This window comes from Eublepharis macularius, chromosome 9 (genome assembly GCF_028583425.1).
Source record: "Eublepharis macularius isolate TG4126 chromosome 9, MPM_Emac_v1.0, whole genome shotgun sequence".
NCBI lineage: Eukaryota > Metazoa > Chordata > Lepidosauria > Squamata > Eublepharidae > Eublepharis > Eublepharis macularius.
In genome coordinates, this window is record NC_072798.1 from 23,251,382 (window position 1) to 23,277,581 (window position 26,200).

At 45.1% G+C, this 26,200-nt stretch overlaps 1 protein-coding gene across 1 annotated transcript in view; it reads right to left on the reverse strand.

Annotated features, from left to right (window-relative positions):
* TMTC1 (transmembrane O-mannosyltransferase targeting cadherins 1) overlaps window positions 1–26,200 on the reverse strand; it is a 178,159-nt gene that overhangs the window by 75,465 nt on the left and 76,494 nt on the right. The window contains exon 9 of the mRNA XM_054989117.1: window positions 8,318–8,439. Within this exon, the coding sequence (XP_054845092.1) occupies window positions 8,318–8,439 (122 nt within the window). The remainder of the gene's footprint in view (window positions 1–8,317; window positions 8,440–26,200) is intronic.

A 26,200-nucleotide genomic window follows, 5' to 3' on the forward strand; every position in this document is an offset into this window, starting at 1 on the left:
GCACACGTGCAAGAAGGAATGCCAGAGAGAGCGGAGGGTAAGTACCAGATTCCCAGTCCCCCGCCAGGGGACTCAAGGGACCTGGCAACCCTACCACCATATAAGTAACACTGGTATGCTGCAGTGCTCTCTCTTCTCCCCTTGTCTGGGCACCACTGAGGCCTGCCTCGCTTCTGGAGGTCTTGAGCCCTCTCAGCCCAGGCCCCACTATCCCCTTCTCACCACCCCTGCTCTCTCTTTTGAACCGGTGAACTGCAGGGCTGAGCCATACCTACCCATCGGAGGCTCTGTACCACTTGTGGCCTGGCTGTGTTTACATCTAGCTGGGCTGTCACTGTGCAGGATCCACAAGGATCCACAGCTTACAAAAGGGTTCTTCCATCTCCGTTTCATCCTCACCACAACTATGTGAGGTAAATTAGGGTTGACAGCTGAACTGGACCACGGTCACCCTCAGCGTTTCATGTCAGATCAAGGATTTGAACCAAAGCCTCCAAGATCCCAGCCTGACACATTAACTACTCCATCACTTTGGTTCTCACATCCAAGTTGAACAGTGAATGCAATCTATTTGCATACATCATTCTCTTCTCCATTTTATCCCCATAACTAACCTGTGAGGTAGATTATGCTGAGAGTGTGTGACTGGCCCAAGGTACCCAGTGAGCTTCCATGGTAGAGTGGGGATCTGAACCTAGGTCTCTCAGATCCTGGTCCAACATTAACCACACCACCACATACATCTGTTTTATGCAGTGGTTAGACTAGGTTCAAATCCCTGGACTGCTTTGAAGCTCCCTGGGAGCCGAACTACGCGAGACGTATTACTAGAGTTCTACACGTGTCTGCTTACCTCAGGGTTTGAGGGGAAGTTTGATGGCCTCCCACCTTTGGGGTGGGGTGGGGTTCTCCCCACCATTGCACTTGGTTAATTTATTTCATTATTGTTTTGTATGTTGATTTTAGTATTGTTGTTTTTTTGTTTTTATTGATTTTAACTTGTTCACCGCCCAGAGCCCCTGAGGATGGGCAGTATATAAAATGAAATAAAAAATAAAATAAATAAAAGTGTAGGAAGTGTAGGTGTCCTTGCAGCTTTTAAGTTTAACATTTATAGAGTGGCAGGGAGGGGAGTGCAGGTGTCGGGCTCTTGCTGGGTGCCCCCTTTCCCCTCCGCTGGGTGTGTGTGGGGTTTCGGGGCCCCTCTCCTGTCCCCCTTCCCCGCACAGCAGATAGGGTGCCTGGCCGCTGCTAGCGCAGCTTTGAGTAGGGGCTGGGCAAAGAGGTCAGCAGACAGGACGCCTGGAGTGTCGCTGCATCTCTCCCTCCACTTGCCTGGCCCCCGCCCGAAGCTGTGCCACACAGCCTGGAGCTGCATAGCCTGGCAGTGCTCTGCAGGGGCCAGGCGAGCGGGGGGGGGTGCAGCGACACAGCATGTGCGCCCAGGCCGTAGCATTGCTGCCTTTCCCCCCACTTGCCCGGCCCCCGCCCAAAGCCACGGTGCACAGCCCAGAGCTGCATAGCCCGGCAGCGCTCTGTTGGGGTCAGGCGAGCGGGGGTGGGGATTCGGCGATGCTCCAGGCACCCTTTCTGCTGACCTCTTTGCCTGGCCTATCTGCTGTGTGGGGAAGGGGGGGCAGGAGAGGGGCCCTGAAACCCCCCCCCCACACCCAGTGGAGGGGAAGGGAGCACCCGGCAAGAGCCCGACGCGTGCACTCCCCTCCCTGCCACTCTATAAATGTTAAACTTAAAGCTGCAAGGATGCCTACACTTCCCATCAAACCTTGAGGTAAGCAGAACTCTAGTAATTCGTCTTGTGTAGTTCTGCTTCGAGTGACCTTAAGTCATTTTTCACAGCCTAAGCCCAGGGGAGCCTGATCTTGTCAGATCTCAGAATGTAAGCAGGGTCAGCCTTGGTTAGTAATTAGATGGGTATGATACACTGAGTATTGCTGTAAGAAGACTATTATGGATACTTCCCCCCCTTTTTTCTAAACTTCTCTTTCTTTTCTTGCTTCTTTATATTCCTTCTTTCTCTTCTATTTGCTCTTTATTTGAAAAACTAATTTAATTTTTTTTTAAGTAATTTGATGGGAGACTTCCAACAAATACCAGGGTTGCAGAGACAGGCAATGGCAAACCACCTCTGTTAGTCTCTTGCCATGAAAACCCCACCAGGGGTCGCCATAAGTTAACTATGACTTGAGGCAGGATTTCATTGAAACTGGTGCCTTATAGGGCCCACGGGTGAGGAAAAATGGAAGACAGGTGAAGTTTATGGGAAGCCACCTTGAATTTCTTGAAGGAAAGACACGATAAAACATGAACGATATATGTAATACAGTATTTATCAGGTTTGGATCCTATGAACAAGTTCTGTGCTCTCTAGTCTGGTATGGAACAGGCTTCCTTTTCCACTAAAACTTCTGTTTGCACCATCGCCTATTGAAAACCACTGATCTTGCATAAACAGAAGTTTTAGCAGAAGAGAAAGCGTGCTCCATGGCACAGACTGGTTACTGCACATGGAATTCATTCATAGGATCCAAAATCCAAGAGGGGGTCTGGTACCATATAAACGTGGGCCTCATTCTACAGCCACAACACTGACTAATCCTGTCCAAGAGAGTACGTTCCCAGGACTGACAAGAATAGAAAAGTGACTTAAGCACATTGACCAGGAAACAGTAATAGCTTCTGTAATTTGACCATTGTGTGATGCAGGCAATGGAAAAGGAAATACTAAGAGCACATTAAGAATTCCAGATAAATTGATATTGTTTTCAGAAGGGAGGTTCTCAGATAATCAAGTAAAAAAATTCTAGGAACAAAAAATGATTAAAGAGAAGGGGAAGAAAAGCCCTGAACATCACATCAACGCAGGCTGCTCTGAATTCATTCCCTCTAGACTCTCATCAATACCTACTTTGGGCACTGTAAAAACACTTCTGTTATTTGTGTAAGATTTTAACAGCTGCAGGGAGGATATATACAGGACTTTTCCCGTTCTTATATAGCTGCAGCATTATCGAACTATGTTTACTCAGAAGTAACTCCCAATGAAATAAATAATGGATAAAAAAGTGCTGATGAATGCCATCATATCGTCAGATAATACAATGTAGTGGCAAGATTCACTGAAAAATAAAACTGAAAAACGAACTGGTGACAGGGATGTGAAGATACATGTACCTGTGTATCTGTCAAAGAGTAACTGATTTGACTTGTCAATACTCATTCCTTCCTCTGAGGGATTATTCTGTTCTACCCTTACAAATATTGACAGTAGATTAAACCAAAGTTATTTAATGAGTTTCATAACAGTTTGGTGTAGTGGTTAAGAGCGGCGGGACTCTAATCTGGAGAGCTGGGTTTGATTCCCCACTCCTCCACTTGAAGCCAGCTGGGTGACCTTGGGCTAGTCACGGCTCTCTGGAGCTCTCTCAGCCCCACCCACCTCACAGGGTGTTTTGTTGTGGGGATAATAATGACATACTTTGTAAACCGCTCTGAGTGGGCATTAAGTTGTCCTGAAGGGCGGTATATAAATTGAATGTTGTTGTTGTTGTTGTTATTATTAACTAACCAATTACTATCCATTTCATTTTTATTCTGCGCTTCCTCCAAGGAACCCAAAGCAATTGTACATGGTTCTCCCAACCATCACAACAACCCTGTGAAGTAGATTAGGCAGAGTAACAGTGTTTCATAGCTGAGGGGGCATTTGAATCGTGGTCTATCCTGTGTGTTTGAATCACGCTCATGCTTCATAGCACTGCCGATGATGTCACTTCTGGTACAACCCTAAAGAATCAGCCCTGGTGTGATGTCATTGGTTCCTGGTCACACTGGACGTGTCAGGAACCTAAAAAAGGCCAACTGTGCTGTGGGCTTTTTGTTGTGGTGGTTAACTTGCAATGAGCTTTTTCACATGGGGAAGCATTCAAGTCCACTATTCTCCCAAAGAAAATGTTTTCGATTCAATTTTGGATAACTGATTTAAATAACATCGGTGAAATTGAAATAATGTTAGGAAAAGAAGGCAAATATATCATGTACAAACATTGGGGTTGGTCTGCACTTCATAGTCCCTGTTCAGCCCATCTAACGTGATTCATTTGCAGCACAACTGCCCTGACAGCAATAAACAGACTGTTTACAGATGCAAGGTACAAAGTTTTCCATGGTAAAATATAGCATTGGAAACTTTTCCAGACCACAGCAGTGCTATCTCCTACCTGCAGTCCGAATTAGGCCACTACTACTACCTTGTTCTGCTTCAAGTAGGCCCAGTTGCCATCTGAAGCTGGCAAGAACAAATATTTTACCTACAGGACTTTTGCACTTGCTCATCACCTTGTTTAAACAGGGCGGCTTACCTGTGCAAAGCAATTGTGTATGCTTGGTTAACATGCCAGGGATCAGTAGCCCAGGTAGGTGTTACACTGGTATGCTAACTTTAAACTTGATATTGTGCCACTGCAAGGTTGCACATTAACCTCCTGTGATAGACTAGGCTTTGTTTCACCCCATTAACTTTTGACTAATATTCAATTGTTGGGCCCACTCTCCCAGACTTTGATGGTGGTCGTTGCACACTCGTCCCCATTTACGCAGTCACAAATATTTATAAAAGAGCTCTTCCATTTAGGACTTTTAAATCACCTTTATATACTCATCCAGTGTACTGTCAGTCTGTACCATTTAGGCATTATCACTGTATTCTAATTAAACAGCTGAGAGCAGAAATAAAATTCACGGAAGACATATGACATTTGGCAACAGAGCAAGAGATGAAACCTCTTCTAAACAGCATTTGCAGTAACATAAAAAAAAAACCCGATCCCTGCTCTATTTGCTCAATCGTTTTATTGCCAAGCTCCCCCTCGGAGCAAAGGGAGGGAAATCATTCTTGCTTTGCTGAGGTTATCAGCTATTTTTAAGGAGAACCAAATGAGTGAGACCATTCATCACTGTTCAGAATTTGTGCAAGCAGTCAAGTTTAGGCCTCTCCATAGCCTTCTCCATACATACCTCCTTCTCTCCCCTCTGGGAACCTTGGAACAACAAGCAAGGTCTATCTGTTTTCAATCTACCATAAGAATTAGCTGCCATGTACATTTTTCATTCTGAAGATTTAAGTTCCAGTTCTCTGCCAAGGCGCGGCATGAACAATTTTTAAACAAGGAAATTTCAAGTAATCGGAGCTGAAAATACCAGTTCTTACCTACCAACGGCATAAGGAGGTAAGGGAAGGGACATGTAAAGGAAGAGGAATAAAAAGTTTTCACAAAATACAGAAGGAAAACGCTTTCCCCTTAATATTAGACACAATTCTACAGCCAACCAGAAATCATAATTCCAAGCTCAAGTGCCTTTATAAAAGAAAAGCTGCGTATCAATACATGTAAAAAAAACCAAAGAAGAGGCCCCTCCCCGAAAAAAATGTTTTCAGGGAGAAATTCCCATTTTAAGGCTCAGCAGTAACAGAACCACCAGTGAGATACAGGCTGAAGGTTTGGATGGGCAGCATGGAAAGTGGAAGTGGGCTGGGCTGAGCAGCGCTAGAGCGCAATCTATGCCGAGTATCCAGTCGCTCAGAAAATGGAGCCAAGCTACAGTCAATAGCTTTACAGGGCTAGGTGGAAACCGACTAGACCTGAGTATCACATGACCACCGCTCTGAGCCAGAGGCTGGGACACTACGATTCACCTGGGATGGCTGCATGGAAGCACGGCAATTGGGGCTGAAGTAATCCTGAAGAAAGCCTGACAGTCCCATTAGCTAGTTGGGGAGGGGGGAGATCTTGTACAGTATCTATTTTTTTAAAAAAAAATTACAAATGCAGAAAAGGAAAACTCAAGTTCTTAGTGGTATCTAGTAGGATCTTTGGCCATATGGATTTCCTTATTTCATGTTCCTGCAGGCAACACAGGACAGGACTTGAAACAAGGGGTTTAAATTACCGGGGGGAAGGCATCAGCTGGACATTAGGAAAAAACTTCTTCAGGTTAAGAGTAATCCAGCAGTGGAATCGGCTGCCTAAGGATGTGGTGGGTTCCCCCTCATTGGCAGTCACCAAGGAGTGGCTGGACGAATACTTGTCAGGGATGCTTTAGGCTGTTCCTGCACTGAGTAGACGGTTCAACTGGATGGTCTGTGAGGCCCCATCCAACTCTATGATTTACACCAGTTCCCAAACAGGGGGCTCTACATGCATCTGTTGCAATTGCTGCCATTTGCACAAGTGGTACCCAAAAGAAAGCACAGCCATGACGTGCTGGAACGGCGTTCCGGTAGATCTGAAAAGAGGTCACGTAGGTTTTGGCCCCACCCACGTGATTCCTTTCCTTCCTGGCTGTCCTTGTCTTTAGCAGCAGGCAGCGGCAGCGGCAGGAGCACCACCACCACCTCCTGGTTTCCCTGGTAGGAACGGGGTGGTTGGGGGCATGGGCCGTCCTTGAGGCCTGTAAGTGGTGAGGGCTCTCCAAAGGAGGGTAAGATGCTTTGAATTGATTCTGCTCTGCTGCTTTATTTTCATTTGTGACTTGTGAGAGGGAGGGGGAGAAAGAGAAAATGAATGAGTGAGTGCAAGCCGAGTGGGGCTGGGCTCCAAAGGAACGTAAGCGGCTTTGAATTGATTCTGCTCTGCTGCTTTATTTTCATTTGTGACTTGTGAGAGGGAGGGGGAGAGAGAGAAAATGAATGAGTGAGTGCAAGCCGAGTGGGGCTGGGCTCCAAAGGAACGTAAGCGGCTTTGAATTGATTCTGCTCTGCTGCTTTATTTTCATTTGTGACTTGAGAGAGAGAGGGAGAGAGAGAGAAAATGAATGAGTGCAAGCCGAGGGGGGCTGGGCTCCAAAGGAACGTAAGCGGCTTTGAATTGATTCTGCTCTGCTGCTTTATTTTCATTTGTGACTTGAGAGAGAGAGGGAGAGAGAGAGAAAATGAATGAGTGCAAGCCGAGGGGGGCTGGGCTCCAAAGGAACGTAAGCGGCTTTGAATTGATTCTGCTCTGCTGCTTTATTTTCATTTGTGACTTGAGAGAGAGAGGGAGAGAGAGAGAAAATGAATGAGTGCAAGCCGAGTGGGGCTGGGCTCCAAAGGAACGTAAGTGGCTTTGAATTGATTCTGCTCTGCTGCTTTATTTTCATTTGTGACTTGAGAGAGAGGGGGAGAGAGAGAGAAAATGAATGAGTGCAAGCCGAGTGGGGCTGGGCTCCAAAGGAACGTAAGCGGCTTTGAATTGATTCTGCTCTGCTGCTTTATTTTCATTTGTGACTCATGAGAGAGAGGAAGAGGGAGGGAGGGAGGGAGGGGAGGGAGGGAGTGTGTGCAAGCCGGGTGGGGCTGGACTCCAAATGAGGGTAAGCTGCTCTGAGTTCATTCTGCTTTCAGGAAATGCCTGGAGATTTTTGCGGAAAGGGGCCTGAGGGGTGGATGTTGCCTTCTGACACACTTCCGGTGATGGCAGGGGGTGGGGCATATGCTAATGACATATGCTAATGAGTTCATGCAGTTCTTTTTCTAGGAAATGACCCCTGGCCATGACTATGCAAAAAATGGTGAGCCCCATATAAGAAATCCACAGGGCATCACTGGTGGTGACAAACAGCACTGCCTTCTAGGTGCGAGCCCAACGGCAGCCCCATGCACTTCGTGGGTGCTCATGAATGTGGCTGGCCATGGTGTGAACTGGGCCACTGTGAAAGGAAAACTCTAATCACCACCAATTGCAGGATCATTCTCTCAGGGAAAGCTTTGCAGCTATGATTTATTCCATCAGGCAGCTGGGTTTCGTCAAAGTGCAATTGAGATATTTGAAAATTACTGTTACCATAGCACCTAATTCAATGAAGCCCTTGAAGAGAAATAAGTATTTAACCCAGAAATTCCATTTATAGAGATTTATTTAGGGCTGGGTGAACAGCAAGCACAAATATCAAAAAAGAGGTAATGTTTAAAAACATGGCACAACACCGAATCACTGCATAGCCTGCAACTAATTAAACTCTTCTATTTGCTACTGTCCAGCAGATGTTGCTTAAGAGATCGTAAGAGAACACAGTAGTTTGAAACATCTGTGAATACTGTAGGTATTAAAGAGGGGTGGAACATAGCTATAGCCGTATCTATATTGAGAGAGAGAGAGAGAGAGAGAGAGAGAGAGAGAGAGAGAGAGAGAGAGAGAGAGAGAGAGAGAGAGAGAGAGAGAATGAATGAATGAATGAATGAATGAATGAATGAATGAATGAATGAATGAATGAATGAATGAATGAACAGCCATTTCAAAAGAACTCAAAATGTGAAAATTACCTAGGCATATACAGGACACGCTCCGCCACAACAAATCCCACCCTGAAGAAGAGGTTGCTAGCGGGTATAAAAGGAAAAACCAGGAACAACAGACCAATCAGAACTTCTCTGTGCTCCAGCTTCTGAAAAAGAGTAAGAATATTAGAGGCACGTGAGTGAAAGAGAATGCCAAGTTCAGGCCAGATCACAAATTTCTCATATAATAATATTTATACTTCTTAGATACTTGGATTATCAGGCTGTTCATAATGATTTTTAGTAGTATTTTATTTTATTAAAACAGCTCTCCAGCTGTATTGTGGGGATAATAATGACACTGACATTGTTCACCGCTCTGAGTGGGGCACTAATCTGTCTAGGAGAGCAGTATAGAAGCAGCTATATCATAGTAGTTAAGTGGTTGAACTGTGAATCTGCACTTTGCTGGTTTGAATCCCACTCCTGCCATGACCTCTACAGGTGGCCTTGGGTAATCCACTCCTCTCAGCCATAGTTCCCCAGATGTATTGTGGGGATAATGATGACACTGACTTTTTTCACCACTCTGACTGGGCAAAAATCTGTCCAGAAGGGTGGTATATAAGCACATTGTTATGATTATTACTGTTATTATTTTACTTAATCTTAAGGACAGTCATGCCATGCCTGTGAAATGGGTTTCTGCTGTTTCATTTTTACAGATAGAAAATGAAGTAAGGAGATGTAATGACCTGCCCAAAGCTATATGAAGAGTTCATAGCTCAAGGGAGATGGGAACATTTATTTTATTTATTTAATTTGTTTATTGTCCGCCTTTCTCACTGAGACCAAAGGTGGATTACACAGTGCAAGTGTGGATTACACAGTGCAAGTGGATTACGCAGTGCACAGTGGATTACACAGTGCAAGGAATCCCGCGAAGATGGAGGTCCTGTACTTGGGCCGTGGGCTGTCAGAGGCAGGGATCCTTCTCACGACCTTTGCGGGGGCACCATTTGTGCCCGTACCATTGGTTAGGAGTTTGGGAGTGATTCTGGATTCCTCCTTGTCTATGGAGGGCCAGATCGCGGCTGTGGCTCAGGTGTCCTTTTCCCACCTTCGGCAGGCCCGGCAACTGGCGCCCAACCTCTCAGCCCAGGACCTAACAACAGTGATCCATGCAACAGTCACCTCCAGGTTAGAGGTAACTCGCTCTACACAGGGCTGCCCTTGGTCTTGATCTGGAGACTTCAACAGGTCCAGAATGCTGCTACACGTGTCCTAACCAGAGCTTCGTGTAGGACACACATTACGCCTATCTTGCAGCAGCTCCACTGGCTCCTAGTAGAATTCCGGATCCGGTTCAAGGTGTTGGTTTTGACCTATAAAGCCCTAAACAGATTGGGACCAGCATATCTAAGGGACCGTCTCTCCCTGTATGTGCCCCAGGGAGCACTTGGTTCAACCGTAAAACATCTACTGGTGGTCCCTGGCCCTAGGGAGGCTTGGCTGGCTTCTACCAGGGCCAGGGCCTTTTCAGTCCTGGCCCCAACCTGGTGGAATTCTCTGTCTGAGTACACGTGGGCCCGCCAGGATCTTGTATCATTTAGGCGGGCCTGTAAGACAGAGATGTTCCGCCAGGCATATGGTGGAGGGTAATTTTAGCCCGTCATTGCTGAGCCTTCCACCGGTCTCCCTCTAAAAGGGGTATGGAGAGTCCACTCACGCTGGCTGCCCCGAAAGGGGTACAGTATTTTAACTGTTGCTGTTTTATGACTGATTTTAAGTTGTATTTCAATCTATGTTGTACCTCGCCCTGAGCCCGCTTGCGGGGAGGGCAGGTTAAAAATAAAATTAAACAAACAAAAAACAAACAGTACAATACAATACAATACAATACAATACAATCAACAGGTAGGACATTCACCGAGCAGAAACAATCATGAACAGTTAGTACATTCAGTAAAAACAGATACAATAGGGCACAGTAGCAGAGAATTTGAAGATAAGCATAAAGACAAGCATAGAGATGAAATCTTTGCGAAATCATCCATTATTAATTTACATGGCATGTTAAGCAATGTGGAAACTCCCTAGAAGACATGGGCATGATCCAAAAAAAAATTCCAATCTAGCCGTTCGTGGACCTGAGCTGCCGCCGAACGCAGGTAGCCGATTCTAACCGATCAAGTCTCGTTTCCGGTCCGGAATCGGGGCGGCCAAAGCGGGAGGGCGCCCCTCTGTTTCCAGCAATATAGGAATGCTGGTTGGTGGCAGCGGCCGCCAGGCCCGGCGGGCATTGCCGCCTCCCTCAGGGCGGGAGGGGACATTCACACACACACACACACTTAAGAGTAGAGGGGGGGAGTTTTTAACCCGGCAATGAGCCGCCTCCCCTCAGGGAGGGGACATTCCCAGGGCCGTATCTACGTTTGCCAGCGCCCAGGGCAACCGTAGTCAGGCTCTTGCACGTGCGGGAGCACTCCTGGGTCGCCCCCCCCCCCACCCACGCAGCAAGCCGGCTGTCCCGGTGCGCCACGGAGCTGGCAACAGTGCAAGTGGCTTGGAGGCTGCCCGCGCCGTTCACCTGCCCCACAAGACAAGGGGCGGCCGGCTTGCCCACATGCCCCTTGTCCTGCGGAAGACGAACGGCGCGGGCGGCCTCCCAGCCTCCCACGCTGCCTTTTGCCTTTCCCCAGAACAAGGGGCGGCCGGCTTGCCCGCGCGCCCCTTGTCCTGGGGAAAGACGAACGGCGCGGGCGGCCTGCCAGCCACCTGTGCTGCCTTTTGCTTTTCCCGCAAGCCGGCCACCCCTTGTCCTGGGGAAAGGCGAACGGCGCGGGCGGCCTCCCAGCCTCCCGTGCTGCCTTTTGCCTTTCTTTTGTGCCCATGGCTTCAGAACACCCCCTTCCCCCTCCCTCCCCTGGGTTGCTGCTCCATGGTTGGAAGGAAGCCTGCTAATCAAGGAAAGCTGGGCTTCCATTCGTGTTTCGAGGGCAACAGAAGGAGAGCAAACACAGCTCATTCCCCTGACTTGGTTGCCCCGGAAATAAATTACTGGTGCCAGAGTGTCTGCAATTCCGAACAGAAACTGACCCATCCAATCAAGTCCCGAACAAGCAAACTCTCGACCGCTGGATCGGATGCCGTGGACGGAACTGATTAGCTGAGTCACGATGGCGCAAACGCCAAAATTGGGGTTTTTTTGAAATCGTAATTCAGATCGGGCCCATCTCTACTCCCTAGTGGCACATATCTGCATCAGTATACAATTATCATATTATCTCCAATGGACAGAACTGGCTCAGCTACAAACAAAAGGTCTGGCGATCAGGAGGCGGGGCCACCAGCCATGTGACCATTTTCAAGAGGTTCCGGAACTCCGTTCCACTGCGTTCCAGCTGAAAAAAAGCCCTGCCCTTTGCTAATAAGGGGAGGAATTTGGTTGCTTCCCTAGCACCACTCTGAAGCAGACGAGTGTGCTATGTGCTCTAATGTCCCATTAACGAGATGCTGATTATATGAAAAGCTATTTCTTGTAGTTGCTCAACAGCCATCTTGGTTTTTCTTATATCAGTGAGAGCAAATCCATGCAGGGAACCTGAAAGATAAACCTATTTGCTTTCCAGGTAAAAACTTTCAGAAAGGAGTTCTCTAGTATTTAGACAGGATACAGTAGTACATCAATAAAAGGAAGTTCTGTTGTTCAATTCTGGGGAGAGGCTCTGTGCCTGCCTCACTTCTGACACCAAAGCCTAGACGTCCCCACACAGGCATAATGTTTACAAGGATATATGGGTGTCAAATCCATCATGTATAGGCCCACCTTTCGCAGATGTTGTATTTTACACATGCACACCACCAAATACCACCAACTCATGGCTGTTCAGGATTCAGAAGGAAGGACACACATGATCCTACTTTCATAGTGGAGAGTGGTATCAGCCAAACATGTTTCATTTTGCCCATAACAGTTCAAGGAAAAACTAAAAACCTCCTTCCTGGAGTGGGTGGATTTGCTTGAAGGAAATTACCATAATATTCTACAACAATATGTAACATGAGATACCAAAAGAAGAAATTTAACTGCCCTAGCTAGAACTGGGCTAGAACATTTCATCATAACGAGCAGCTCTCCTAAGCACTATCAGATGCTTAATGATCACAGCTAATTACTTAACGATCGCCAAGAGTGACCACCTCAGTGCTAATCCAGAAGGCACCTTCCGACAGCAAACATCTGCGGAGGTTTTAAAAACCTGTTGTAACTGGTCATTTGTTCCGCAATTTGCCACGAAACACCCACTTCTTTCAACAGTTCAGTTTTCCTTTGAGAACCCCATTACAGACACTGCAGTAAACTTTCATATTTGATACCCAGTAAAACTAAGCAAATGTGACAGGGAATCACCGGGAGGCCAGAAACATGAAACTTCATGGTATTCTTTTTATGGCCATGTTTCAGTCTGTAGAGCACTGGAGCATTTTACACTGTTCAAGTGCCAAGAAATATTGCCTCCCCTTGTTCTTCACTGGCACCATCATACACACAGACAAGCATGCATATACAGACAACAAGGTGCACAGTTTAGATGTAACGTCAGTGGTGCATCCAAGTATCAAATCCTACACAAATTATACTGTGGCCTCATCTACCCTACAAACTTAAATCAGTTTTCAATTGGCAAAATCATTCCCCCAAGGACCAAGGAAAGTAATTTGGAAAGAGCACTGAGAATAAATTAAAACTGGATCAAGCCGAAGTTGAGGAGGGGGAATACCAGTGTTTGGGGGAAGGCTGATTTGCCTGAGTTACATGGGTAGTATTTGCCCCGTCTGTTCTGCCGAAGAATGCATGGATGCTGCAAAGCCTAAATATGGACTAGATGCTAGAAATGTCTTATATTGTCTATATCTAGAGCAGGCTTTTGTAACTTTCAAGCTCAACTACTGTGTAGCTACATGGGACTACCCTTGAAAGACAGCTCAAATAAAGAATGCAGTCATCCATTTGGAAGCGTGCCTTCCTGTTCAGCTCCAATTATACTGGCTGCCAATTTGTCTCCAACTCGTGTCTCTGCAATCTTTTATGGTTCCGGACCACAGGCCCGAAAGACTGCCACCCTTCATAGGAGCCCGCGTGCTAACTAATATCTGTCTTTGCTAAGTCAGGTAAGAACAGCGCTGGCAAGAGATCAGGGCTTTTTCTGCAGCAGCTCCCACATTACAGAATCACTTTCCTCAGGACATGCAGAAAGCCTCTTCTCTTCCGACCTTCAGTAAAGAATACAAAACATTCCTCTTTCACTTGGCTTTTGGCTAATTTTTGTGGCACTCCATCTGAAGATGGCCTTTTAAAGTTCCATTAATAACATATTGCATTGTGTTTAACTTTTTATTTTTACTGAAGTTTTTATCGATTCTTGCAAACCACTTTGAGAAAAGCAGCACCTACATTTCTGAATATTCTCTCTAATGACAAAATTAATTTAACGTTAGTGGGCAGCATGAAGTTACCCATTGCAAGCAAACCAGCATCTCAATTAAACTAGGCTGCCGTATGTTGAATGTTAACACACCAATGCAACCCCCACCCAGACTACAGGTCACTCCTTTGCTAACATTGTATACACAGTGGCCAAGGACCCAGTTCAAACAAAATGCTGGACATATGCAATGCTGCACAGGTAAGTTCTTCAGGTTTAAACTGGATCTAAAACATGAGGCCAAGTGGGGGCAAAAAGAATTTAAGCTGAACAATGTTGCATGCACCCAACATGTATTCAAACTGGGGGTCAAACTACAAGTGACAAATGACCCAGGTTGGACACTTGTCAGCTTCCCTCAAGTTTTGATGGGAAATGTAGGCAGCTTGGCGGAATGTTGGACAAGTGACAGTTGAAAAGTCCATTGGACAGCAGTTGGAGAGCCAAGCTGCAAAACCAGGATGCCTACATTTCCCATCAAAACTTGAGGGAAGCCGACAAGTATCCAACCTGTGTCAGGCGTCACTTGTAGCTTGGCCCTGAGCCTTCACTGCTAAACAAGCACACAACTGCAGCACCCACCCAGGCAACGTCTGACTGAAACACTGTCATGGCATTGACCCCATTTAAAAGAGATGTGCCAAGCACATGCAACATTACAAATTCCCTTCTGCCAACCTTAAATGTGGTCTTCAATATCCGTACCTCATGGCCAGAACGTCATGAGGTCAATAAAGGCAGCTATGTGATGTTGACGCATTCTTAGATGCATTTACCTTTATTTTTTTTAAAAAATCCTTGATTTCAGTTACCTGGAAGAATTAGGGCCAGTTCCATTACTGGATATGCTAAAAGAGAGTCATCAAATACAGAGGCACTGTATTTACGTAACTGCTCAGATATGGGGAGTAGCCAGAATTCTGTATTTGTAAAAATTAGAACCAGTAAATGGTGAGCCAATTTGAACTTGGATGTATTTAAACCCACATTGTCTGTGTGGAAGAATTTTTATTAGATTTAGACCACAGAAGATTGACAATATAGAAAAAGCCTGAGTTTTATATTAAAGAAAGAGGTGAACAAAAACAAAAACAGATGTGTAACAGCCCAGGAACAGAGCCTTTATTAGAACATTCCCATCTGCCAGAGAAGACACAATTTTCAATGAATTGGCGATGAAGTAGCAATGTGCATTCAAGTTCATGGTTGTTAAAAAGATCGTTGAAAAAATAAGTATTCACTAGAAGCAGAGCAGCCAAAGACTATTTCAAACAATGCATAATTAAATTGTGGAACACACTGCCACTGGATGCAATGATGGCAAATATGTCTTCTTCTGTTTGGTTCATCTGGTACTCAAGAGAGAAACTGTCTTTGTACATAGATCAAGTTGGGTAGCTGTATTAGTCTGTCTGTAGCAGTAGAAAAGAGCAAGAGTCCAGCAGAACCTATAAGATGAACAAAATTTGTGGTAGGGCATGAGGTTTCGTGAGGCACAGCTCACTTCTTCAAGCTGTGACTCATGAAAGCTCATACCCTACCACACATTTTGTTAGTCTTATAGGAGCTACTGGACTCTTGCTCTTTTCTACTGTCCTTGAACATGTTTATTCAGATGCCATGGCCAATCATCACGAATAAATATATCCTTCATTAAGTACAAAATCCTTTCCAAAACTCTGCACTACATATTGTGAAAGCAAATTTCATAATTTATGTGTAATTAATGAAGTATTTCCAAGGACCTTCCCTACACTTTCTGCCAGGGGGCAGGTCTGAGGCTTGGGTTTACAGAGCTACTGCGGAGTCCCAGACTTGCTCTGGCCATACAGCCTTGCTCAAGCACAAAAAGGAATACGGAATGCAACATAATTCCTGCAATTAGCAAGCAGTATGAAGCCTCAGGAGGACTGGCCAAGTGTGAGGGTATAGCTGTCTGCTTTTGCCTAGTCAACAGAGAAGTAGTGCCTGTTTCCAAGACTCTGCTTCAAACCCTACTTTCAGAACAATTCATCTCAATCATATTCTTCCCCCACTCACCTCCAATTCTCAGGGGCTGTGGGGTGGAAAATACTGTAATTCAAAAAATTACCCAAAAAATTACACACAAAAAAAATTACAAAAAAAAATTCAAGTGAAAACTCCATACTAAGAAAACAGTGTCCTGTCTGTCTCCAGTGCTTTGTCAGAATATGCCCCATAATGTATTAAATCATCATAATTTATTAAATTAAAGTTACTTTTTGCAACTAAAGCACCTCTCTTCTTTCCTGTATTTTGAAATAATGTTTAAAAGTTCCTTGAAGAAAAGAACAGGGAGTAGGCCTAATTTAGGTACAGATGTGGTCCAAACACCTTTGACTAGGGAATTTCATGGAGTTATCCAGGGTTCTAATATCAGGATAACGAGAGAAAGGGTTCTATTTTCTCCCTTCATTCCACACTCAGATATAGCAAAATTGGCAGCAGGGAAATATTTGGCATTTCAGCTCCCAGCAGCAGGAAATAAAGCTCCTGCCTTTGGATTGCCCTTTTTAAAGAATCTCAGCATGCAGGTCCACAAAATAATGTGACTTTGGAAAACTATTGCCAGTCAGGAATAGCAAGGTCTTTAATCTTTCTTGGTATAACTCATTCCTTACCTCTATTCAACAAGTTCAAAAGCAAGTGAAACGTTAACACTTAGGAACATTTTCTGCAACCGTCTTTCATCAGCTTTTCATCAACTTCAAGACACACATGTGATGGTGCAGCTATTAATCAGAGCTTAATCTTCGTTCGTAAGATTTTTCCTTTTTGCTCCTAGCAGCTTTATGACGAATTGGATTGATTTTATCCACCTTAATCCCTACAAGCACTAACTTTTTACTGAACACGATACAGAGAAGACATAACAGACTTATTCAGACAGGAGACAGAAAAGACAAATTGGATGTAGTTTTTTTTAAAAAGACTTTGACCTTTATAGACTCTTTTCATTCAAAAAGATGCCAAATTGCTTCAATTTACGAAGGAAGACCAACAATGGAATCAGATGCTCACAACAAGCTGAACATATGTAAGGGCATGAAATAATTATGGATAAAAGGGCAGAGAAATGATTTTCAAAATACAAAAATAGTGTTCAAGAGAGCCTTTCTGTCCCCTCCGATTTATCTCTGCTCCATGTACCAACATCTGAAGAGCCAACATCATATGGTGGATAGCATGTCAAACTACTATCTGGGTAACTCAGGTTCAAATCCGCACGCTGCCATGGAAGCTCACTGAGAGTCAAACTAGATGTGACAGTGTCCTTACGGCCACCATAAGGGATGTTGTCACCATTTTAAAAATACTGCAAGGACCTGGTCGGGCCCACAGCATAAAGCTCTTGTCTCCTTCCACACAACCATTGTGCCTTTACAAATGCCCAAAAGAGCCAGGGCTGTCTTGATACTTGAAAAGGCATGGGGACGAAGGGGGGAAAGACAGCTCTGCACCCCAAGCCCAATCAGTATCGGGCCTTCATGGCATTTTAAAATTACTACAAAATGGGAATGACAACCTTGTGGCAGCCACCAGGATACTGTGACACCTGGCTGGCCCTGAGTGACCTTGGGTCAGTCGCTCCTTTTCAGTCCAACTTACTTCACAGTGTTAGTTGCTGTGACAAAATGGATGCTGCGAGCCCCTGTGGGTACATGTGGGGGAGAAAAGCAGGGAATACATAAATAAAAATTCCATTTGAGAAGTAAATCTGTCAGCCCATGGTGCTGGGCCTTTTCTCCCAGTAGTCTTCCTGGGAATGTCCCCTTTCACACTTTCCCCAACCATTTCACCTAAATTCACTTCTCACACAAGAGATTTAACATGATACACACAGCAGTTTGGGAGGAGCTGAGGTACAGAGGATCTTGTTTATTTACAGATGGTACACCCCCTCCCCTTCCCCCGCTGGTATCTCCAGCTATAAAGCCACCTCAGGAATCATTAGGAAAAAAAACTTTGCCCAAGACACTGGAAAACTGCTGCTAGTTAGCGTAGAAAATATTGAGCTCGATGGCTTGACAGACACAGGTTGTGCTATCAAGTGAGCTTTCTACTTCATCTTCTGCTTCTCTTCCAACTGACAGTACACAGCCTTATTGCCCTGCATGCTGACAGTTGTTTTAAACTTCTGATCAGTTGGAATGTTCATAAATATTCAACATCCTGGCAGTGGAACCAATGGCTAAGAGGGGCCCCAGTTCAACTCACTGAAGCCACAGCGCGCTTTGTCAATAGTTATGTAGATTGCAAAAGCCTACATGTAAAGTATCTTGCATTTTATTCTGGACCTGAGACTATGCCAAACATCCTGCAATTGTCTTGGGAGTTTTTTCTTTTGCCACGTTTACTTGATTTATAGGACAAACTGGAGAACAAATACTTAATTTAATCATGACACTTTATTAACCTCTCATAATACAGCAATTTACCATATTAAGTGTCCTAAAAGGATCCAATGATGTTTTTGACTTCGCAAATACATTGACAGCAACTGCAGAAATTTCAAAGCAAAACATGACTGAATGGACAGGAGCTGGGAGATGCTGTGTATGTGTTGTGAACCAGACCTGCCCAGTAGAGCGAAGAGATGCAGAGGACTCTTCTGAGGAAGAAGCAGCCGGCAAACCTGACTCAGATCCACAGCCAGTGGCAGAGGCACTGCAGGAGGAGGCAGTCCCAGCACATCAGCCCCTCAGCTTCCCAGCCCTGGGCTGGCAACAGGGAGCCAGGCACCAGCTCGCTCTCCCCCTTCATCACCAGAGTCTTGGGAGTGCCGTCAGAGGAAGGCAAGGAGAGCCCTCCAAACCAGAAGGCGCAGAGCCAGGCTAGCAGCATAGCATCGGCCCAGCATCAACAGTGATGATGAGCGTTTGCAGGAGCAGGACTGAGACAGCTGGTGGGTGCATGATGCAGCACAAGTGGCTGGGCAGCGTGAGGCTTAAAAGCAGCAGGGAAGGGAGTGGCTGTGTAGAAGTGAGATGTCCCCTTACTACTGACCTTGCTGCTGTGTTTGGAACCGATTCCCTTGTCTCTGACCTCAGCCTGTAATTGTGGACTTGATTCCAGAATACACCTTTGGACTCGAAGCTGTGAGTGTTGTCTAATCCATGCCTGAATCTTGGAACAGCGATTCAACCTGCTCTGACAACTAGGGAACTTCCCCTGCTTGCAGTCTGTGTGAGTCAGTAATCAGAATCAGTAATCAGAACAGTTAAACTTCAGAAGGAGCAACCATATAGGAGCACAGCCCTATTCCACTCACTTATCTGTGACCCCTTTAGGAAATGTGTATCAAAGTTTTAATAGCTTAGGGTCAGAAATGATGCCAGGAGTTCTGTAAACAAAGTTCCTAACATTCTTTAAAAAAACAGCAGGTGCACTGGATTCCAATTCAGGTCAGGGGGGGATGGATTTATTTCCCACCAGGCCATTTTGCTGACCTAAATCAGCCAGGCAGAACTTGCTCTTTGCCCTAGTGGCAGAAAACTACAGGAGAACTGGTATGTGTGCCTGTATGTTGGCCCCAACAGGGCAAATAGTAGCTCTGCATGATCATTTTAGCTCAGGAAAATGGCAGGAGAGGGAAGATTAACCCACTTCCAATGGGTTAATCAGTGCGAACCAGGGCCCTGCATGTCTGTTAGCTAAAGAAAAGCAAAGGCAGGTACCACTCCATTCACAGAACTCACAGCATTATGCCTGCTTCCGTCTTCAGTTAATCTGCTTGGCAATTCATATGGTCCTACAAGTCTATCTACAAGGCAGGCTGAAGCAGATATCTTCTCCAACCAAGAAAGGTGAGGGACGGGGCAGAGGGGGGCGGGGAGAAAGCGAGGGATCTCCTTTTCCTCAGCTAGAGTTTTTTGACTTATTACTCTTTCTTTGTGAAGCAAATGCTAATGCACTGAGAAAACACCATTCCCGAAGCATTAAGAACATCAATAGTGACCTTCGCAGAGGTGTCGGGAAATTGAGTAGGCCCTCAGGAAAATCAAGGAAAGATTTCTTCTAAATTGCTCTGCTATGAAAATGAAGGCAGTTTCCAGAGAGTGAAATGTAAACGGTCAATAAGCAGCCTTGCTCACCTTGCGGGGTCTCCGAAGCATGAAGGCAAGAAGTGTCTGGGAAAAGGCAGAAGGTGTGTAGGGGTTTTGGTAGAGAGAGCTTTCTATACGCTTCCCAAAATCTCTTTTGCTTTGGCCTCTACAAGATTAATAAAAGTTCAACTGCTTTCAAGAAAGTTCAGCCAGTGACTTACAAGCAAACTGTGAATTATGGCAAGCTGTGCTAAGATTTCATTCATTACAGGCTTACACTTAAAAAGTCCTAATGAAAGCCATGGGGGGGGGGGGGAATCCTCAAAGGACAAGTATGAGTCCTATGTGTTTAGAATACGGAAATGTACAGTTTGGGAGTATATGGGGTGTGCTGTAAAGTTAACTTAAGGACAGACTGAAGGGTCCCATTAGATTCCCCCCGTCCTGTTTTGTAAAGCTGACCTAGGCCGTTTTCATACTACTAACCTGCTTCCATAACGTTGCGAAACGCTGCGCAAAAAACGCGGAAGATAGCGTCTTCTTCCGAGAGTTTTGTGCGATGTCGCACAAAACTATCACGAGAAGACGCTATCTTCCGCATTTTTTGCACGACGTTTTGCGCAACGTTTCGCGACGTTACAGAAGCAGGTTAGTAGTGTGAAAACGGCCCTAAAGGGGAACCCTGATATAGGGCAGGTACAAAACCTTCTTTTTTCCCATCAAAACTTGAGGGAAGCTGACAAGTGTCCAACCTGCGTAAGGCGTCACTTGTAGCTTGGCTCTAAGAGAGAATCACAGGCTTCCATGTAATCCGAGGCAGCATTTCTGTTCTTTCTCCAATGGTGAAGGAGGGGGAAAGGTATCAAGCAAGCTAGAGTACTGAAGTGGACACTCCGAAAAGAATTATGATATGCCAGTGGCTAAGAAGCTATTCAGCCAACCTGAAAGGAAATGGTTTTTAATTCACTAATGACCACACCGGACAGCACGTTTAGGTCGCTGCTTAATTAGAGACGTAATTAAATTGCAACTTGTCATTGTCTCCTTGCCAAGCTTAGAGGGTGCGTGACAGAATGGATCGTCATCTTCACATGGGCATAACAACTGCAAGGGAGCTTTGCTGGCAGCTACAGTATAAAGTCTGTTGGAACCCAAAGCACGTATGTGCCAGAGCGGGGACAGTGCACTGTTCAGAGGCAACAGTGGTAAAATGATACTGTTTGTCAGGAAACGTGCCCCAAGAAACTCAGTGGCACTTACTTACCTGTTTAGACTTAGACTGTCAGCGAATAACATGTCCGTATCTCTTCTGCAACTTCAGTCAATAGACTGATTACAGAAATCATCGGTTAAAATTAAATGATCAACTTAAAATTCTCTACTCAGAGGGTCTTCCTAATATATATGCTATGTACATAAGGGACGCTTTTTATCAAATAAAATGTTACTATTTGAAAAAGGAAACGCCACTCCAGGTATCTCTCTTTGCTTCTTATGCACTGAAAAGGAACACATTCTTTGGCAAGAACTACGAGCCAAGTGCAGGAAATAAAAGTGCTTTTGGGAATAGGCTGATCAGACCTGACTATACTGAATATGGGGAAATTAAGTTTGCCCAGCCTCCTCTCCTTGTTATGGGAAAAAATGCTTCAGAAAAAAGGCCAGGGGAGACTAAGGGGAAAAAAGAAACAATTTAATTTCCCACAAGAAGCAAACAAAAGTGGAAAGCTCCACTTATGTTCTATGAAATTCTATCTCCAGTGAAATAACACGTGACCTTTTTCTAAGAGCAGCATAAGCAAAACAACACGCGGCAAATTCTCTAAACCACCAGTCTAGGAACCTTCTGGGTTATGAACATTGGAAGTATTCAGAAACTAAAAACAAAGCCATCAACCTTCATAGCTTAAATGCCCATTATCAGCATTGTTCATGCAGTCCAACGAGGCAATTACCCAAACCACAAGCTTCAACAACAAATTAGTCTCATTTAGGAAACCATTGTTAATGAAAGCATAAATCCAGAAGATATATTCTATAATTATATTCCATGCAATGCAACTTCTTGCATGCAAGAGCATGTTCACATATATCGACATAGTACCTCCCGACCCCCGACAAGCAACGCTAATCTCTTTCTCTTTTACCCTATGCTTGTTTTAATTTTTATTCATATTTGTTTAGATATTCAGTGCTTCCTATCCTAAAGTCTCTTGGTGGCTCACAGAAGTCATGCATAGATGTAATCGGCACTTGCTTCACCATGGCTCAAAAACCAAATCGGAACATCCAAGTCAACAACACATTTGGTAAAAAAGACATTAAAAATTGTAATTATTTATTAAAATGCATACTCCCTTCCAGGGCTGCCAACCTCCTGGTGCATCCTGAAGATATCCCAGAATTACAACTGATATCCAGACTACAGATATAAGTTCGCCCAAAGAAAACTGATGCTTTGGAGGGTAGACTTTATGGTGTCATACCTAGGATGAGGTCCCTCCGCTCACAAACTTTGCCCTCCCCAGATTCCACCCCTTAATCTATGGGAATTTTCTAACCTGAAAGCTGGCAACCCTACCAAAGCCCATTCACACAACCAGTTTGAAAATATGGGTTGAGAAGATCCATGCAGAGTTGGGCATAAGCTGAAGCAATCACACAGTCGCTATTATTCTTTTCCCAAATTCACTCAATGTACATTTTCACCCTGTCAGTATGCCCTTTGGTCCTTTTATCATTCCTCAATCATGTTCCTGTTTCCTTGCAACACACAAGAACTGTTTCACACATTACAAATCAGCAGATGCACAAATCCTATCCCCACATACTCTGCAATGGGCAAGGTGGGTGCATGCCACAGGTTTGGGCTGAGTTCAGAAACTTGCATTGCTTCTGCTTGCTTGAAAGCTCAGTGCCACATGAGAACACTCCCTCAAGTTCTTTGCAATTTGCAAAAAAATGGGCAGGGGAGAGAGCATCTGTGTTGTGTGCTGCCTTGGCAACCAGTTTTGTGGAGCTCTGATGCTAGATGCATATATAGATTTTCAGGGATCATGATCAATTGTTGTAACTCCCTATTCACATGTATACCCATGGAAATAAATACATAATATGCCTTGCACATTACCAAGTACATCACAGACTTACATTTGTCACCAGCAAGTAAAGAATACAAATTTGTGCAAGAAGGTTTCTGTGCACACATGCACAGGAAGGTGTTTTGTTTTTTTGCCTTGTTTTAAATAACTCAGTACACTGTTTGGCAGTGGTAGAGTGTCATCAAGTCAAAACTGACTCATGGCAACCCCTGGTGGGGTTTTCGCGACAAGAGACTGACAGAGGTGGTTTGCCACTGCCTGCCTCTGCAATCCTGGTCTTCTTTGGAAGTCTCCCATCCAATTACTAACCAAGGCCAACCTTGCTTAGCTTCCAAGATCTGACAAGGTCAGGTTTGCCTGGGCTATCCAAGTCAGGGCCTGACCAATGGCTACTGGTTATCTTTTTACTTACTGGTCATCTTTTTATTCAGCCCTTTCACCAAGGACTCCAGGATGGTAAGGTTCTCCCCTCTGTCGTTTTAACCACACAAGGCAGAAAGAATGGTTAGCCAGGGGCCACCTATTGAGCTTCAGGGTACCATAGGGATTAGAACCTGGGTATTCCCGGTCTTTAAGGGTCTAACCATTAAGAGGGTCAAGTGCTACCCCATCGTTGCCTTTCTGCGCATGTTCTCTTCCCTTTCCTGCCCCTTTCCCGTAGCAGAAACTGGCCATTTGTCAGCAATGCTGATTCTATGACTCAGTATGAATTTAGGCAGATGATGAAACGGAGGACTGGAAAGGATGAGACAGTGACTGGTTCTTGTGGCTCTTTCTTATGTGCCCAGGGTAATGCCAATCACCCCTTTGGAGCTAGGAAGGAATTTTCCTCCAGGCCAGATTAGCCAAGGGTCCTGGAGCTTTTTTGCCTTCCCCTGGGCACTGAGCAGGGGTCAGTGGGGGAGTGGGGAGGGGTAGCTGTGAATTTCCTTTACTGTGCAGGTGGTCGGACTAGATGACATTTTGTGTCCCTTCCAGCTCTATGTTTCTATGTTTCCCAGGCAGCCCAGAGCCCACTGCTGTGCCTGGCTTTATTAGGCTGGAGGAGAAAAAGCAGGCTAGTATAAGTTGCTACCATTCTGCTATCACCACCTCGCCATGCTATCAGGCTCCCTTGGGGAAGGAGCCTCAGCACCATCCATTCTACTCTCCCTCTCACCCCTCCTTCTCTGCCCAATGAATCCTGATGCAGCAGCAGGTTCTGGGGCTGCTCTGGGGAAGCTGGAAAGGAAACTGCTACCTTCAAGGGTGGCAATGAGCACAGACTCATATACGGATACCCAAAGCTGGCCATGTTCAGTTCGGTCCCCAGTCCGACTCTCTAACCACAGGCTCCTACAGCGCACTTAACCAATGGCAATTATTATCCATGTTGCAACATTCATTTCCAGGTACAGGGAACTGACAGGAGGCATCTTCTGGTGCCTGTGATGAAGCAAAGCTCCATCTTGGGCCTCTGCTGTGCCACTGATTGCGTGTGACCGGAGCTCATTCAGAGTCATTGTGTACACAACACAGACCCAGCAAATCACGCCAACCAGACTTGAGAAGAACGTCTCCTCAGATTTATCTGATTTACTGGTTTTTATCATCTCAAAAGAGAGAGTTCCAAATTTTTGACTTTTCTGTCCCAGTGGTTTTTGGAGCATTCTGAAACGTCCCACACCATCTGTATTCCATTTCAGTGTTCTTCAAACTGCTTATTACAGGCTCTCCGAACATGCTCTAAAACCTCCCCCCCGCCCCCGCCCCCGGCATCTTTGGAGTTAACATCCAGACTGAGAAAGTTCTAGGAAACTCAAGAGTTTACTACTTTGTTACATGCCAGCTGGTCCTAATGAAAATAAATTATATGACTATTGTCTGGGGGATTTTTTTCCTGGGCCAACATGGCTGCCTACCGTCTAGGAACAGTAAGTGTTCAGAAATAAAACAGATCCATCTTCAATTTCCAGGCTTTCTATTCCTTTGGGATTTTTTTTGTTTTAAGAACAAAAAGCAGTTCAAAGAACAAACATCTCTTTTGTTCTCAAAACAGAAGCCTGCAACATTTCCATCGGCTCCTCGGCTGGGGACAGCGTTACCCATCCTGCTTCTGCAGAGTGATGCAAAGCATCTGGGATAGGGTTGTTAAGAAAAATTCTCTGAATTCCTCTTCACCCAATTTCTTCCCAAAATCCTTTTTCTTTTCCTCTTTTTAGGAATTTGAAGTCAGTTGCCGATCAATCCCTTTTTGATCAAAGAGAAATTTGAAGAGAGTGGGGCAAGAACGTGTGCCCCTGGAGAAGTGGGGCAAGGAAGTGTTCCTTTCTTCCTGCTAGGACACCTAGGACGTATAATACAAAACAACTGCAAGGGCTGAAGTTACAAAGCACACCTTAGTATCTTTTCAAAGACAAATGCAAAAGAAGTCCTGTTCTCAAAAGAGAAAAGAGAAAATGAGGAATCTAAAGAAGAGAATTTTGGAAAAGAAACTCCCCCACCTAACAACAACCCTAATTTGTAATTAAATTCAGACACACAGCTCCCGTTTTTCCCGTTTCCTTACCAACCCCAAGCAAGCACCGAGTTTGTGAAAAGGTAGCTAACCTAGGCTAAATTGGCAGCTCTGTGCCAACAGCACGTATTACCTAAGACCTTTTTTTCCAACTTGCAAAAAGAGAGCCTTCAATGCATTTTTTGCTTTTGTTTCTTAGACTAAAGTTTGTCTGAGCCGCAATGTACAAGCAAAAGGATGGATAAACATATGGTTTAAAGAGAGAACAAAGTCACAGGAAATCTGATTAGGACAGAAGAGGAAGAAGCAGAAGAGGAAATAAGGGGCAAGTGGAATCACAAATGACTCTAAAACGAGGCTCAACAACAACCCAAGTATAAGAGGGGAAGCTTATAAACACTCTAGTCATCTGATGAAGAGAGCTGTGGCTCTCGAAAGCTTATAAAGTTGATTAGTCTTAAAGGTGCCACTGGACTCTTTGCTATTTTGCTACTGCAGACTAACACGGCTAACTGACTCTACTCCTGCACCCCCCTTTGTCCTCTGTCTTCCCCCCTTTACAGCTCCAGCTAGCAGGAACAAAGAGATCCCAAGTACAGAGGAACCTGACACTTCGCCCATTCATTCCCAGGTTGGAGGAAATGGTGGAAAATATATGCATGCATGAAGCTCAAGAGTGAGTGCTTCCATAAGGGCCAGTGCTAAAGCAAAAAGGGGACAAAGAGTTCCCTCCCTACAGACAGCTTTTTAATAGGCGCAGTCCTATGCTGAGT